This window comes from Fukomys damarensis, unplaced genomic scaffold (genome assembly GCF_012274545.1).
Source record: "Fukomys damarensis isolate Sample0158 unplaced genomic scaffold, DMR_v1.0_HiC HiC_scaffold_27, whole genome shotgun sequence".
Taxonomy (NCBI): domain Eukaryota; kingdom Metazoa; phylum Chordata; class Mammalia; order Rodentia; family Bathyergidae; genus Fukomys; species Fukomys damarensis.
Genome location: NW_022900939.1, coordinates 21792172 through 21809107, shown reverse-complemented (window position 1 = coordinate 21809107; position 16936 = coordinate 21792172). Strand labels below are relative to the sequence as shown.

At 50.0% G+C, this 16936-nt stretch overlaps 1 protein-coding gene across 2 annotated transcripts in view; it reads left to right on the top strand.

Annotated features, from left to right (window-relative positions):
- The window catches only part of Syt12 (synaptotagmin 12), an 18104-nt gene extending 4402 nt beyond the window's left edge, over nucleotides 1-13702 (top strand). The window contains exons 2-7 of one of the 2 annotated variants that reach the window (XM_010635835.1): nucleotides 2678-2871; nucleotides 5317-5709; nucleotides 8390-8605; nucleotides 9281-9401; nucleotides 10479-10612; nucleotides 11864-13702. In XM_010635835.1, coding sequence (XP_010634137.1) covers nucleotides 2678-2871; nucleotides 5317-5709; nucleotides 8390-8605; nucleotides 9281-9401; nucleotides 10479-10612; nucleotides 11864-12037 — 1232 coding nt within the window. In that variant the 3' untranslated portion in view covers nucleotides 12038-13702. The remainder of the gene's footprint in view (nucleotides 1-2677; nucleotides 2872-5316; nucleotides 5710-8389; nucleotides 8606-9280; nucleotides 9402-10478; nucleotides 10613-11863) is intronic. The other variant, XM_019209313.1, reaches the window with a different exon arrangement.
- Nucleotides 13703-16936: the final 3234 nt, after the last annotated feature.

The window sequence follows — 16936 nt, the reverse complement described above, 5'->3', positions numbered from 1 at the left end:
TTTTTTTTTGAGACAGGGTCTCACTATGTAGTTGAGACTGCCCTGGAACTCACTATATAGCCCAGGCTGGTCTCTATCCTCCTGCCTCAGCCTCCCGAGTGCTGGGATTATAGGTGTGCACCATCACGCCTGGCCCCAGTTCATTTCTTGATAGCAGCTATTCTTTCTGGAATGAGATCGAATCTCAACATTATTTTAATTTGCATCTCTTGAATGACCAGTGGTGTTGAACATTTTTTCATGTATTTATTTGCTGTTTCTACTTCTTCATCTGAGAAATGTCTTTTCATTTCAGGTGCCCATTTTTGGATTGGCTCTTTAAATTTGGGGGGGTCCTGGTTTTTTGTTTTTTAGTTCTTTATACATTCTCTATATCAGTTCTTTGAGGAACAACTGGCAATAAATTTTTTCCCACACTGTGGGTTGTCTCTTCACTCTGTTACTTTCTTTTGCCGTGCCAAAGCTTTTTAATAAGATGAGATCCCAGTTGTGGATTCTTTGTGCTATTTCCTGTGTGGTTGGGATTTTGTTCATAAAGTCTTTGACTAAACCAATATCTTCAAGAGTTCTACCTATTCTGTCTTCCAGCAGATTTAGTTTCTGTTTTAATATTTAGATCTTTGATCCATTTTGATTTGAGTTTAGTGTATAGTGAAACATATGGGTCTATTTTAATCTTCAGCGTGTGGAAAGCCAGTTTTTTCAGTACCATTTATTAAAAAGGCTACCTTTCTTCCAGTGAAGGTGTTTGACTCTTTTGTCAAAGAAAAGGTGGCTGATTGTGTTTGGAGTTGTTTCTGCATCTTCTAATCTGTTCCATTGATCCACCAGGTCTATTTTTTGCCATTATCATTGTTTGTTTTTTTTAATCACAGTAGCTTTGTTAATGTGGGGTCACCTTTGTTGCCCAGAATTGTTTTTGCTATTCTAGGCCTCTTCTGGTTCCAAATGAATTTTAGGATTGTTTTCTCTAATTCTGTGAGGTATGTTATAGGTATTTTGATCAGGATTGCTTTAAATCTGTATAACAATTTTAGAAGTATTGCCATTTTCACTATGTTGGTTCTTCCTACCCAAGAACAAGGGCTATCTTTCCATTTTCTATTATCTTTCTCAATCTCCTTTTTCAGAGTACTGTAGTCTTCCATGTAAAGGTCTTTTAACTACTTTGTTAGATTGATTCCTAGGTATTTATTTTTTATTCTTTATACTATTGTGAAAAGTGTAGTTTCCCTAATTCCTCTCTCAGTGAGTTTGTTATTTTTGTACAGGAATGCTATTGATTTTTGAATGTTAACTTTGTATCCAGCTACACTGCTGAATTTGGTTATTAAATCTAGAAGGATTTTGGTGGAGTTTTTGGGGTCTTCTATGTAGAGTATATCATGTCATCCACCAAAAAATGATAATTTAACTTCTTCCTTTCCTATCCTTCTGTCCTTATTCCTTTTATTTTTTTCTCTTGTCTAATTGCTCTGGCTAATGTTTCTGGAACTATATTGAACAAGAGTAGGGACAGTGGACGTCATTGTCCTGTTCAATTCACCCACATTGAAGTACACAATTCAGTGGTTTTTAGATTACTGTACAACCAGCTGCACAATCAGTTTTTATTTTTTATCACCAAAAGAAATCATCCTTCACCCAACTTCCATTTGCAAATTCTAGGCATTCCATTTGCAGTTTCCCTCAGGATCTTCAGGGTATTTGTTCCAGAACCCCCAGATACCAAAACCCATAGATGCTTAAGTGTCTTGTATAAAATGGTGTAGCATCTGCTTTTAACCTATACATCCTGCCATATAACTTACACCAAATACAATGGAAATGCTATGGAAATAGTTGTTGTGCTGTCATGTTTAGGGCCAATGATAAGGAAATAAGGAAAACAAGTCTGCACATGTTCTGTACAGACACAGCCATGCTGACAACATAGAACCCATCTGGGTTGGGTGAATTCACAGATGCAAACCACACACACAGGGGAAGGACTGACTGTGAATAGAATTAAACAATATGTGGTCTTTGTGTCTGGCTTCTTCCGCTCAGCATGATGTTTTCAAGGTTTGTCCATGTAATTACACATTAGCATCAGTGCCCGCTTCCTGTCTTTTTTAGGGGGGTGTTCTGGGGATTGAACTCGGAACCTTGCGCTTGCAAGGCAGATGGTGGAACCACTGAGCTACATCCCTGCCCCCACCCCCCTTCCTTCGTATTGACAGATAACATTGCACTGCAGGGATACATACTTGTGGTTTATCTACTCATCATTGGGTGGCTTAAGGCAAAAATAGAGTCATTTTTTTCTCCCCTAAATCTCGTTCTTCTTCCTTTATACTCTAAAAGCCTGACTCTGAACGTTGTAAGGTCAGAGAACCAAAGAGCCAAGAACAACCCTATTTGCTTAAAGCCCTAAGGAATAGCTAACTATAGTTCATAGCTCTGTCTACTTTGGCCTACTGTCTCCCCCAGTAATGGATGGATGTCTTTCAGAAATCACAAGAAAGTGTGTATATCCTTCAGCCTGGGATCCCCAACACCTAGCATTGAGCCTTGCACATAGGCGCTCAATAAAAAGGCATCCTCTGACTAAGTCTGTGCTGAACAACCTGTTCCCTGGGTGGGGAGGTCTATAACCGCTGTACCCTGCTAATGAGAGGCTACCCTTGCCTTGCAGTCATCAAGAGCCCCCCTGGTTGGGAGGTGGGTGTCTATGCCGCAGGGGCCCTGGCACTGCTGGGAATCGCAGCTGTGAGCCTATGGAAGCTCTGGACGTCAGGAAGTTTCCCCAGCCCCTCCCCGTTCCCCAATTACGACTACAGGTACCTTCAGCAGAAGTATGGTGAGACCTACCCGGAGGCCAGGCCGAAGGTGAGGCTCCTGCTCCTTCAGATGCATGCCTGGGGTGCCCGCCCACCCCTCCCCCACTCTGGCTCTGTCCTGGTTAATGTCCTCCTGTGAGTGGGCACCAGACCTCCTTGTCCCCCTCAGATCCCCTATTCCTAGCCCACTGCCAGGGAGTCAGTAGATACTTATTGAATGAATGAACACTTTCAGTTTTAAAAACCTAGGCTGGGGATGTAGCTCAGCAGCACAGTGCCTGCCTGGCAAGTGCAAGGTCCTGAATTCAATCCCTGGAATGGGGGGGGGGATCCTGCAAACAACAACAAAAAAACCATGAATAAGAATAAATAAGAGGGAGACTGTTTCCTCAAGTACCACCACTATCCAACTGTGAAGTTTTTCTTCCCTTCCTTCCTTCTTCTTTCTTCTATTCTTCCTTTCTTCCTTCCTTTCTTTTTCTCTTTCTTCAGTACTAGGAATTAAACCCAGGGTGCACTATCACTGAGCTACATCTACAACCCTTTTGTTTTTATTTTGAGACAGCATCTCACTAATTTGCCTAGGCTGAATTTGAATTTAAGATCCTCCTTCCTCAGCCTCCCAAGTGCTGCAATCACAGACATGAGCCACCAATGAGCCCAGCTCTAAACTGACTTTTTAATATATTTCTTTTCAGTATTTTTAATCTACTCCCTTCCTTTATTTTCTATGCATACTTTTTAATACAGTGGGTATCACATCTCCATGGGATTTTATACCCTACTCTTTTTACTCCACTTATAACAGAAGTATTTTGTGCTGTGGTTAACAACTGGCATAAATATCATTTTAATGGGTGAGTACAATTCCTTTTTGTGCATGTCCCATGATTTACTAAATGACACTCTGAATAACACAACAGATGATTTGTATGTGAAATTCTGTCTTCATTTGGGATGATGTACTTTAGATAGGTACCCAGATATGGAATTACTGTATCTGGGGTACAGATATTTTTAGGGCTATCAGTATGTATTGCTGGATGTCTCATTTGCAGAAAATGTTTCAGATATCATATAGCATTCCAGAGAGTACGGCATGCATCTGGTACTGAGCTTTTAGTCCCTCAAGTTCACTCATTTGGGGTGCCCAGGGGATCATTCACAGTCTTGGTGGGGGGATACAGGTTGGAAAAACCTTTCCAAAGAGTATTTTGACAACATAACAAAAGCCCTCAGAAACACTGTCCTCTGAGCCAGGAATTTTAAGAAAGCTATTTGATGCTTCATTATTTATATTTATGAAAAAAATTAGAAACAACATAAGTGTCCAACAGTAGGGAAATAGTAAATTATAGTTACCTGCTCAATAGAAAATTGGGGGCCGTTAAAAACAATGGTAAGGAAGATACGGGAAATGCTTATGATAAGGGCATTTGCTTTCTCAAATCCCAAGGTTAAGCCAGAGAAAAGTTCAGATATTTGGGTGATTCCCAGTATGAAAGCTTTCTTGTGTGGTAAACAATTTTGTAATTTTCCTTTGAGGCTACTTAGCCATCTACTGAGTGGCCAACCCCTATTAGTGTAACCCATTCCCGCTCTGTGAGACACTTAGATTGCTAACTGCTTTTCCTTTTTTATCATCACTGCAGCCAGGCATAATGGTACATGCCTGTAATCCCAGTACTTGGGAGGCTGAGGCAGGAGGATTGTCACAAGTTTGAGGACAACCTGGGCTACAGAGTGAGTTCAAGGCCAGCTTGAACTACACAGTGGCACTTTGTTTCAAAAATGAATTATAAGGGTAGGGATTTAGCTCAACGGCTCTGCACCCACCTTGTAAGCACAAGATCCTGAGTTCAATCCCTGGTATCAAAAATAAAATAAAATAAAATAAAAATAAAGAATTATAAATATCACTGCAGTTGACATCTTTATTGATGGAATTCTGTCCCAATAAATAAACATGTTGAAAAAAATGTTTTCTTACATTCTGGTTAAGATAGAAAACAAGGGCTGGAGATGTAGCTCAGTGGCACTGCACCTGCCTGGCAAGTGCAAGGTCCTGAGTTTGATCCATGGTACCAGAAGAAAAAAAAAAGAGAGAGAGGAAAAAAATAAAATAAAAGGAACACCATAGTTATTAGTAACACAAAATAACATTAAATAAGGACATTCCTAGCTAAAGGATGTACCGGTTTTGTAAAAGGGGATCTTGAAGGTGCCTTGAATGAGCAGAGTTTGTGGTATCTCTTCGCTGGCTCCTAAAGATGGTGGTACCTGCCTGTAGTCCCAGCATTCTTGGAAGCTGAAGCAGGAAGATCACAAGTTCACACCCAGGCTGGGCAACTTAGTGAGATCCTGTCTTAAAATTTAAAAAAGGACCAGGGATGTAGCTCAGTACGAAGGCTCTGGTCTCAGTCCTAGTACCTTAGAAACAAAACAGTGCCTGGAGCCCTTGTGATGCTTCCATGTCCCTTTTGATCACCCCCAGAGAGCTCCTGCCTGGAATGCCCCACGGACCAGCACTCGGGGGCCGTCCAGTCGCAAAGGTAGCCTCAGCATTGAGGACACCTTTGAGAGCATCAGCGAACTGGGGCCGCTGGAGCTGATGGGCCGGGAGCTGGACCTAGCCCCCTATGGGACACTCCGGAAATCCCAGTCGGCCGACTCCCTGAACTCCATCTCCTCCGTGAGCAACACCTTTGGGCAGGACTTCACACTGGGCCAGGTGGAGGTGAGCATGGAGTACGACGGTGCCTCCCACACCCTGCACGTGGCCGTGCTGCAGGGCAAGGACCTCCTGGAGCGTGAGGAGACCAGCTTCGAGTCCTGCTTCATGCGTGTCAGCCTGCTGCCGGATGAGCGGATCGTGGGCATTTCCCGGGTAAGTGATGCTGTGGGGGTGCAGAGGGCCACCCAGCAGGGCCAGGGGGAGTCCCACGGGGACACTAGAGAGCAGCCCTGGATGCAAATCCAGAGCAGAAGGTGCCCACCTTCCTGTCCCAAAGACAGAGCCGCATTCTGTGCATAATCCTCAGCCCTTCTATCATAAGAGTACCGTGTGCCTGCCATAACTGTTCATCTCCATGTCTGTCCCCGTGTCACATGGGGCTCTGGCAGGACAGGGATGACCTGCTAAACTGGCTAACAGGGGAGAGCTTAATGACAGGACTGTTGGAGGAGGAAGATGGTGGTTCTCTAACCCTATTAATAGGAGGTCTGAAGGGATAAGAGAAAAGACAGGCTCTGGGCTAAAAATTTCATAGCCGCCTTGATGGGATCTGTGCCCTTTAGTCGAGGGATGTGGTCAGTCCCCAGGAATACTGTAGATAAGGGTCTTGGTTTCCCTCTGGTGACCCTGGTACCTAACCCCACCAGAAGGCAGAGTCCAAAGGGGCAGGTTGACACAGGAGGTCTACGTAGATCAGCCCCTGGGGCCCACAGTAGAGGAGGACAGAGCAGAGGTGGCACATACCTCTAATCTCAGCACTCTGGGAAGCTGAGGCTGGAGGACTGCAAGTTTCAACCTAGCCTGGGCAATTTAATGACTTAGCAAGACCCTGTCTCAAAAAATAAAAAGGGCTCAGCATGTAGCTCAATGTGAAGGCCTTAGGTTCAGTCCCCAGTACAGAAAAGAGAGGAAATAATTTCAGGCATCACTAAAAAAAAAAAAGAAAGAAGGAAAAAGAAAGTAGAGAAGAAGGAGAGGGAAGATGAGGAAAAGGGGCCAGAGACCCCGGTCCTTGACAGAGGGAGCCAAGTCAACATGACCCTTCCTGCCCAGCAGCAGGTGGCTCCACGCTAGCAGGGGCCCATAGCTGGGACCCTTCTGAGATGGACAAGGTGGCCATCCAGTGCCTTCTGGCCAGATGGGAGCAGCCTGAGAACCTGAAGGACCAAGCATTTTCTGACTCTCCCAGACATCTGTGCCCACCTGTGCCCAGGCACTTTTACTACACTGAATCCTGGCTGGCCGGCCCTGTCATCTCTCTCCCACCCTACTCTGCCCCATCACTCTAGAAGGTCTAGAACTTACCACCAGTAGGGAGCACAGAGGGGGATGGGTGGCCTGGCTTTGTAGAGGCAGTACAGTAGGCAGCAAGAAGTCAAATTGCAGCCTGACTTCTGGGTTCAAATCCAGTTCCACCACTTCCTACCTGTGTGACCTTGCGTAAGTCACGTATCTGTCAAATTCACATCATAGTTATTGGGGAAAGGATGGGTTAATTCAGGTCAAGTCCTCAGCCCACTCCCTCTTCTGTATGGCTCTTGGGAAAATGAAGAGCTACTGTTAAGGCTGATCCATGCTGCCCATGGCCTGGGCCACCTGAAGGACTCTGGATCATTCATAACATATCCCTTAAGGAGGAGCATTGGCAGACAACAGGCACCACAACCTGGTGTACACTCAGCTGAGTACCTGCCCCACAGAGCCCAGTGCATCCATAATTTCTCATTAGTCCCCTGAGGTCAACAGGATGGACTGTTGGAGCAGTTTACAGATGAGGAAACTGAGCCTTAGAAAGTGCTTTGTTCAAGACAGGCCCAGCAAGGGACTCACACCCAGGGTTCTCATTCTCCTTTACTGTGTGCCCATAAAGCACAGTGCTCAGGCTCCCAGATGGCTGGAAGCCTGAGCCCCCATGGACAGGGAGCAGCCAGGACACTAGTTTGGCCAGGACAGAGATGGGGCCAGGGATCACAAAGATCCTGAATGCCAAGGTCAGGAGGCCAGGAGGAGGGCTTTGTCCATGGGGCCAAGGGGGCCTGGAAGAGTCTCAAATCAGGGGACTATGTGAGCAATGTGGCTCCCAAGGGCCACTGTAGGAGGATTCCTTTCCAGAGCTGGGCAGTGACAGAAGAGTATGGCCAGTGTGGCTGGAGGAGGTAGAGGATTTGTTCCCAGGAAAGCAGGCTTCATAGCACCACAACTCAGTCAGTCCCACGAAGTAGGCAGCTGCTGCATGCAGGGTAGCTCCCCTGCTTCAGAGAAGGTGCCAGGGATGAGAACTCCTCTCTTTAAATATCACGGGTGGTGACTAAGGCAGCCCCCCACCCCCAGAGCATGGAGCAGTGCCCACAAGTTTGCCTCACCCAAGGACCTGCCCACAGCTTCCTGGGAGGAGGCTAGTGGCACCCACCAAGCAGGACTGAGCATGAAAACAGAGCCTGCCCACCTTGCCTAGTCACGCCATCCACCGGTCTGCCCTCTATCTACCATCCATCCTACCGTGTTGACACGGGCCTGGGACACGGGCTGGTGACTACCCAGACAACTGTCCTACCTCATTGCATGCCTGACACTAAAAAAGGATTCACTAGGCTCAGATAGGAGCATTGAATGCCATGCCACTATATTGGCCACCACTGAGGAGAGGACATGGCACTATTAAACCTTTAAGACTGAGCCACCAAAGCAAGGCTTGGCATTGAGACTGTTGGGACAGGACAGAATCCTCAGGTCTCTGGACTCCATGTCCAGTGCTCTCTTCCTACTGCGGCCTCCAGGCCCCTGGCTACCTCCTCAGCTTCCGTGTGCCCTCCATGGCCCTTTCTTGCTGCAGATCCAGAGGAATGCCTATGCCATCTTCTTTGATGAGAAGTTCTCCATCCCACTGGACCCCACAGCCCTGGAGGAGAAGAGCCTGCGGTTCTCCGTGTTTGGCATTGATGAGGACGAGAGGAACATCAGCACGGGGGTGGTGGAGCTAAAGCTTTCTGTGCTGGACCTTCCACTGCAGCCCTTCAGTGGCTGGCTTTACTTACAGGACCAGAACAAAGTAAGTCTGACCTGCTCGTCCACCTGTGGGCAGAGCACACACAGGTACACTTCCAACTTGGGACTCCATTGTCCTTTCTGCCACAGCTTGACATCGTTAGGAGAGCGGAAGAGACCAGGCCACATTTGAGGAAAGTACTTAACTGTATGCAGTGACAACACAAACAACAACAAAAAAAATCCTGACCAGTTTATAGTCTTTTCCACCAAACGTTTAGAGGCTACACTTACAAGGTTTGGTTAGGAACACACAGCTCTGACTCCAAAGCAGCAAAGCTTCGGCTTGTCTTTATAAGTGTAAGATGCCGGAGGTACATAATTGTCATTTAAGCAAAGGATGTCATTCCATTCTACTTGTGTCTCTCTGCACTACTGTCAAAGAAAGTTTTCCTTGGTCTGGAAGGAGGGAACAAAATTGCATTTGATTGATGTGTTTGACAGGCAACCTCGGGACCTCCTTCCAAGGCAGAGGCCACACCTGGCTCAAAGGAGGGGTGGTACATTCTTCATGGTGTGGCAGGGGCCGGGGCGCCTTTCTCCATCCTGCCAGCCCAGCGCCTGGATGTAAGGGGTCCCAAGAGCAGTAACTTTTTGATGGAGAGGGAAGTTTCTTACTCTTCCCTGGACTTTCAGGTCCTGGGGGCAGAAGCCCTCTGAGACACACCTGTCCCCCCAGGCTGCTGATGCGGTAGGAGAGATCCTGCTGTCCCTTAGCTACCTGCCCACAGCTGAGCGCCTCACTGTGGTAGTGGTGAAGGCCAAGAATCTCATGTGGACCAGTGACAAGACCACAGCAGGTAAGGCCCTGCTGGCTGCCTGGCTCCACCATGTGACCCCAGCCATGTGTCACGAGCACCTGGCCACTTCAGCATGTGTGCAGCACAGGACCAGGGCCCCCATGGCTTCCGCTTAGCTCGAGAGCCAGGCATGGCTGGTGGGAAGATTAATCCAGCTGGGGAAACATGGGAGCCCGGCAGGGGCAGGGGTGCGTGAAAGCAGAGAGATGGGCGGGTGGCAGTGATGGAGTCTGAGAGCAGAAGTCAGGACTCAGGCTGTGAGCACTGGGCGGGGAACCAAAGTTCTCATCTGCTTCTCAGAATTGGAGTTTGAAATGGACACTCCATTCCCAGAGACACAGGAGCAACCCGGACTTCAAACAGGGAGCAGGGCCACCATTTCACGCGGGTTGTAGGCAGGACCTGTTCCCCAGCTCTACAGCAGCCTTCTGTGACTCCCAAAGCAGGGACCCATGAAGGCAGCTATAATGGGTAGCCAAAGTGGGGACCCCAGCCACTGGGAATCACAAGCCTAAGGTGGGCGCAGTCCAGGTCCAGGCACGCACAGCAAGAACACCCAGTGGGCGAAAGCTGATGGCCAGACAGTGACTTGGTATTTAGGAGCTGTACACCGTTAGGTCCTGCTGAGGTGGTACTGGGTGACTCACAGCTGACGTCTGTGCTCAGCCATTTATAGAACAGGAAGTGATGGGTCTGCCAAGCTCTGTGGAGCATCATATGAGGGGAATGTGGGGGCTGTGAGGCTGGCTGGCAGTCCACAGCCCAGACCTTGCCTGACTTGCCACGTAAGCCTCAGTTTTCTCATCTGTAAAATGGAATTTAATATGCTATAGAGCTGGGCACCATGGTGCTTATCTATGGCCCAGTTATTCAGGAGGCTAAAGCAGGAGGGTCCTTTGAGCCTAGGAGTTTAGGGCCAGCCTGGACAACACAGATCCCATCTCTCTAAACAAACAAACAATAAACAAAATCATGAAGTTCCAATGGCAAAGCTACTGGCAATAGTGGATGAAGGGTTGGGGAGTTGGAACCAAGCAAATGTGGCACTGGCCCTCACCTCACCCCACTCATCTGTAGACCCCTTCGTCAAGGTGTACCTGCTGCAGGATGGGAGGAAGATGAGCAAAAAGAAGACAGCAGTGAAGAGAGATGACCCCAACCCAGTGTTCAATGAAGCCATGATCTTCTCAGTGCCAGCCATTGTGCTCCAGGTGAGGGGACAGTGTCACCCTGGGCTCTGGACCACGGCACCTCTCTGCCTTCACTTCTTGGGCTCCTGCCATCACCTTTCCAGTTGAGAAGCATTTATCAAGTGCCTGGGGTGCCAGCCTCGTGGTAGATGTTGGGGACACAAGCACTTCTTTCTTGGTACTTACAAGAGACAGGCAGAAAAGTCCCCAGACAATGGTAACCCACTAAGAACATCCCAGACCTTAGCAAGCAGGGGAATCCCACAGGATGGGACAGCTCAACTAAGCTCTGAGTGAGTGGAGGGACCTTCAGGGCCCGGACATGAGCCAGGGTCACCCCAGAGCCCAGAGCTGTAGCTCTCAATCTCCTGAGCTTCTAATATAGGAAACCTACCTGGCTCCCCACAGCTTCCTGAGGACCATGTGCCCCAGGGAGAGCCCTTCTAGCAGGAACATCACAGACCATGGTGATGGGAAATGCCAAAGACACGGCTTTGGCTACACGAGTGGCCCGGCTTTCATGCCTCAGAAGGTGGGAATCTCACCACCTCCGCTCCCTGTCTCATTCTGTCCTTATGCACTCTAAACAGTGAGGAGGTCCTTTGTGCCTTAAGTCAAAACCTGTCCTCATAGCCCTGAGCTGTACAGAGCTTACCTAATCTCCCCTGGGATGCCCCACCTGGATGGTCCAGACCTTTGCCTCACACTGGCTATCTCTAATCCGGGCAGATATCCCAGCCTCTCCACCAATCCCGGGCATTGTAGCCTTGCCTTGTCACCCTTGTGGGACAGGCTGCCCATCTGGCCCTTGTCTTCCCCTGGTGCTCACTGTCCCACTACTCCAACTGACATAAGGATTAGTGATAACCAAAGACCCCTGTGGTGCCCTGGCTGTGGGCAGATATCATCCCACGCATTTAACTCATTCACTCCTGGAACAGCAGCCCTGTTATATTTTAGGATGGGGACACGGGCAGCAAGAGCACAAGTTGCTGCCAAGGCCACAGCAAAGAATAGTAAGGCTGGCATTTGAACCGTACTGGTCTAATGCCACCACGATCTGGAAGCCAGGTAGATCGAGGGCAAATCTTTGTCTGCCATATATTTGACAGGTGACCTCGAACATGTCTTCTCAAGTCCCAGATCAGGGGGTGGGTTCAGGGAGCTTTGCTTGGCACCCCATGAGCCAGGCATTTATAGACTGGGACCTAAGAGTCAAGGAGGACCTCTGGCAGCTCTTGGCCCTCACCACCCATGTTCTCTCCTCCCCAGGACCTGTCTCTCCGTGTGACAGTAGCTGAGAGCAGCAGTGATGGCCGTGGGGACAACGTGGGCCATGTCATCATTGGGCCAGCAGCCAGTGGCATGGGTACCACACATTGGAATCAGATGCTGGCCACATTACGCAGGCCTGTGTCTATGTGGCACCCTGTCCGGCGAAACTAGCAGCCAGGGCGGGCCAGGTGGGCAGCAGAGCCACTGGGGCCTGGCACATACTCAACTCTGTCCAAAGCCCTCTTCATAGCCCAGCGGGAGCTGTGAACACTGGGGTTTCTGGGTGGAGTCCCCATCAGTCTTCTTGGACCCTCTGTCCAGACTACAGTGGAGGAGCAGATGTACTTCTGTATCTAGGAAGCCAAGGTTTTCTACTGAGGACCAGCTCTGGCTGGGCCAGGACCCATGGAGGGCAGCAGATGCTGGCCAGTTGTATACCATCTGGAGGTCCTCACAGGGTTCATCCCTTGACCTGCAGGGAGACTTGGGCTCTCAGAGCTAGCAAGCTCCCCCATCCCACTCCTCCTAGGAAGCCAGCTGCCAGGCTGGGCCATGCACAAGAACAGGCAATTCTTGGGCCAGCACTGTGTTTGGCACTGGCAGGGCTCTCAGGAATAAAATGAAGCCCCCAGGTCACCAGGAAGTCAGGACTCTATCGCCCAGGGGATCTGCTCAGTGCCAAAAGACAGCTAGCATGTGGACTCAGGGTAGGATCTGAGAGCTGGGGGACATGGAGGGCCCCACAGACAGGAAGGAGCTGTGCTCTTCAGGATAGGGAGGCAGGGACACAGGTCAAGTAGTGGCAGAAATGTGAACTTTTGAACTTCCTGACGTAAGCATAGTCCTCAGCTCACTCCATTGAAGACAAGAGCCTCTCTCTGGGCTGAAGAAGAGACCAAGAGACCAGACTCGAGCAGAAGACTGTAGGCCAGATTGTGGCTCCAGGGTTACTGTCCATGAAATCTGTTCCTGGAACATCAACCATCACAAGAACCAGAATCGCAGAGGCCCAGAGCAAGGTCCTTGTGCAGGGTCTGTGCAAAATCAGCCCCTTCTCTGGTGGGAACCCCTAGGACACTGAGCATCCTGGGTCAAGTTTCCTAAAACGGTGACTTCAGTAGATGTTCAGCCTCAGCCTGAAGGCAATGGGGAGCTCTAGAGGGGAGAATGTGCACCCCAGGGGTGCTTCTGCCCAGAAGTACAGGAGCTGAGCTACTACATCAGTCTTTGGCTTCTGGCCCTGCTCCGGGTAAAGTGAGGGTGTCACACCCCTGCAGGTGTCACCAAATGAGGAGCAGCTGTCACATACCAAAAGCAGACCCAGAGAAGCAGCAGCTTTCTGCTCTTTACTGAGAGGGGTGGAGCACCTTCAGGGTTAAAGAGATGGAGGGGTAGGGGTGGGATGTACAACAACAGCGTCTGCTCTGCGGGGCCACTACCCACAGGTAAGAGGGCGACTCTCAGGCTGGCTCCCCTTATTCCTTAGCCATGGTGAGCTGTGGAGCCTCGGGCCCAACCAGCTGTCACCAATGACTTGGGAGAGATAGCTTGAGCAGGTGTCCAGAAGGGTTATGGGACTGAACCAGGACTCCCTGACACCAGAAAGTCAGCACAGGGATACACATGGCTCTCAGCCCTTGCTGCCCAGGAGACCCCAGACCCTTTTGAACCTTGGGGCTGTGTAAGGCAGGCTGTGTCCTCCCACCTTCTCTTCCCTCATTCCCTCCCCCTAACTGCATGAAATGGTGACCATGGAGCCCGGGTGGCCATGGTGGGGACTGTGAATGCTGACTGGAATGATTCTAGAACCAAAATAAAGCTGGGGCAAGAAGGGGGCTTCGAGGGAGCCCGGCTCAGTCCCTATCTTCTTCGTCTCTTCTCCAAAAACAGGTTCTCAGGCCCCATTGGTTGACTGCATGCCCCATCCTGAAGCCCCTGCCTAGCTGGGGAGACCAGCACAATGTCATCAGGCTCTCTGGAAAGCTCTGAGGGGACCCTGAGCCACCCTGGCAGGGGACAATGGTGATGGGGAAATAATGGAAGGCTGCCTGCTGGTGCCCTCAGCCGAGTCTTCAGGGCAAAAAGGGACATGTCAGGTGGGCAAGGCAGGAAAAGATTCCTGACAGAGAAAAGATTACATATCAAAAAGTAGGGGTGAGCAAAACCTGAGCTGATTTATCCACCTTGCTAGAGCAAGGAGAGGAAAGAATGGAGCCAGGGGACCGGTCCCAAAGAGAGGATCACTGCTTGTGGAGTGAGTGCTGGTGCCCAGCCTGTGACCCTGCTTTAGAGCAGACAGGGTACTGCTATCATATCCCCTTCTCACAGGTGTGGAAACAAACTCAGAGAAGTTAGGCCCAAGATTACACAGCCAGAAAGTCCCAGAACAGTGATTCAAATTCAGCCTGGCCGACTATAGGTTGATAACACAGCCCCTTTCCTTGACTCCTCAAAGGTGGGGCTGAGGGGAAGCAGAGAAACCCTCTGGGATTCCAGCATGTTCTGGCTTCTTTCCTTCCCTCCCCTGGAAGAGCAGACATGGACATGGATGAAGAGAGTTCCCAAGAGGCCTCTCCTGCCATGGCTGACTATGAAGAGCTCCGGGGAGCCCCACACATGCCTGGACAGACAGGAGGAACTGGCTAGGCAGCTATGATGGAGACCCTGAGCAGGGAAGAGACCAGAGGCTTCCTGGAGGAAGCAGGGGCATTAACAGCCTCACAGCACCTGAACACGGGTCTCACCTATGTCTGAACAGACACAGCTGAACTGAGGCTCATGAAGCTGGGGGAGAGGTGCCATGGTGGCTTCCAGCATCCCGAGTGAAACAAGTTTCTGGTCCTACTGAGCAGGGAGCCATGGAGGGGCTCTAGCTGGAAGCTGGTCCGGGAGGGTGAGGGTTACTCCAAAGAACTTTAGAGGGGACACACAGGACCATCAGCAATCATTGCTCTGGTCCACAAGGGGCAGGCAGGACAGGCAGGTGGCCTCTGAGCTACTTTTAGGTTGGGAGAATCTCAGCAAGACTCCCACTGAGGTGCCTTTGGGAGAGGAGCAAGGCTGCCAAGGCTGGGAGATTTTTTTCCCCATCTCTCTCCTAACCCCACTATCCTCCTTGGATCCCCAAACCTCCTCCCCTTTCCTCCACTACACCCCTAGCCCAGGGTCCCACGCCCCAATGTCTGGAAGCCTGACCCAAAAAGACGGATGTGTAAATCACTGGCCCACAAGTGCCACTGCCTAGGCCAGGTAAGATGTTCCACTGTGGCGCTGCAGCCACACCTGTTACCCTTATCTGTGCCTGCAGACACTCCAAGGGACAGGTCAGTTAAAAGGCTAAGCAAGCACTGAGACCAGGCCCCAGGGCTCTCTCTTTCCTTGCCTGACTGCTGGCCCACCTGTCCCACCCAAGAAGGCCGATGCTGGCAGCAGAGCAGCGAAGCTGTCTGGGGGAAAAGGATCCTGTGGGTTCTGCCTGGCGTAGACCTAGCTCTGCTGCTTACATGCTATGTGACAAATTCCTTCCTCTCTCAGGGCCTCAGTTTCCCCATGTGAAGAGTGAGGGTGTTGGACAAGACGGCCAACAGAGGCCCCCACCTCTTTGACTTTTGGGGGGTTCTTGTATGCTCTGAAACTCAATTGCCTGAGTTTGAGGCCCAGTTCCTTCACCTTCCACCCATGGGATCTTGAACACATTATGTGACCTCTTTGGGCCTCCCTTTCCACATTTTGTCAAAGGAACGTTACACACACCTCATGAGATGGAATAAATGCCACGTGCCAAGTGTCCAGCACACAATAGGCACTCAGGAACCATGAAGCCGAGACTCGGCAGATCGACACTCCAGGGCCCATGGCCCAGGTGCCCTACCATGGTATCCCAAGGGCCAGGACCAGATCTCTGAGGTTCTGCCTCCTTGGCACGAACTTTCTCTTCATCCACCCTCCCACAACCCTAACCCTAACCCTACATCCCAAGCTAGGAGCCTCAGGCAGAGCAGACAGGCTGGGTGACAATAGTGCAGAGAGGCCACATGGAGGCAGCAGAGAACCCCACAATCTGGGACTCCTGGCAGCAGGGGAGGGGGAAGGTGTCTGAAAATGGGACAAAGGGGCTGGAAATCGGCACTTGTCTATAGGACCGCCACCCAAATATGCAGTATTCTTGCAAGCATTTGTTCCTTGGCTCATTTCTTGAATTTCTTTTGAGCCAGTCCATCTTCCTTCCTCCTCTTTTTCCCACTTGTCTTTTTCCCTCCCTTCCCTTGCTTGTCCAGCCAGGCGGTCAACTAGACATAATATCCTGAGCTACCAGAAAGTGTCAGTGGTGGTCCCTGCCCTTGAGAAGGTCACAGTCTGGAGAGGGGCCTGAGAGATTTGGTAAGAACATCCCACGGAGGAAACAAGCCAGACTAAGGACTGGCCACCTCTGCTGTTCTTGGGTCTACAGGACAGTCACTGTAAGGACTCGGCTTGGGATTGAGTGGGGTTGGGGAGAGGCTAAGGAGACTGAGTCACCCACAGGCTGGAAATCAGCAGCAGCCAGAGTAAACAGTAAAATAGCCTGTGGTACCTTGGCCAGGCAGACTGTGACCTGAGCCATCTTCCCACTCCAAAATTAAACTCCATGAAAAAAGTGTGGTCCAGATCCCAACATGTCTGAGATTTGGGAAATTCCCTGCCATCCAGGCCAATGGCCATGACCCAGTGACTACTCTGCCTCCTCCGGAAGCATAGCATTGGATAGGAGTAAGACTGAGCTTCAACTTGGGGCCCAGATCCTGGCTCTGCAGCTTGCTGACCTGAGATAAGCAGTGTCTCTCTAAGGCTCAGATCCAAACCTATAAAATAGGAAGCAGGCAGCAGATGGTCTGCTCAGCCCACCTCACCATCCAAATGCTAAATGTTGTAATGCATATGGTGTGGTGTTGGGGAAGATTCCTGCTAATTTCAATTTGACCTCTTCTTAGCTGTGAAGCTTAGAAAAGAACTTAACCTCTTGAGCCCCAAGTTCTTCATCTGTAAAATGGGGCTAACAGTTCCTGCCTCCTAGGAGACAGGGCCTGCACT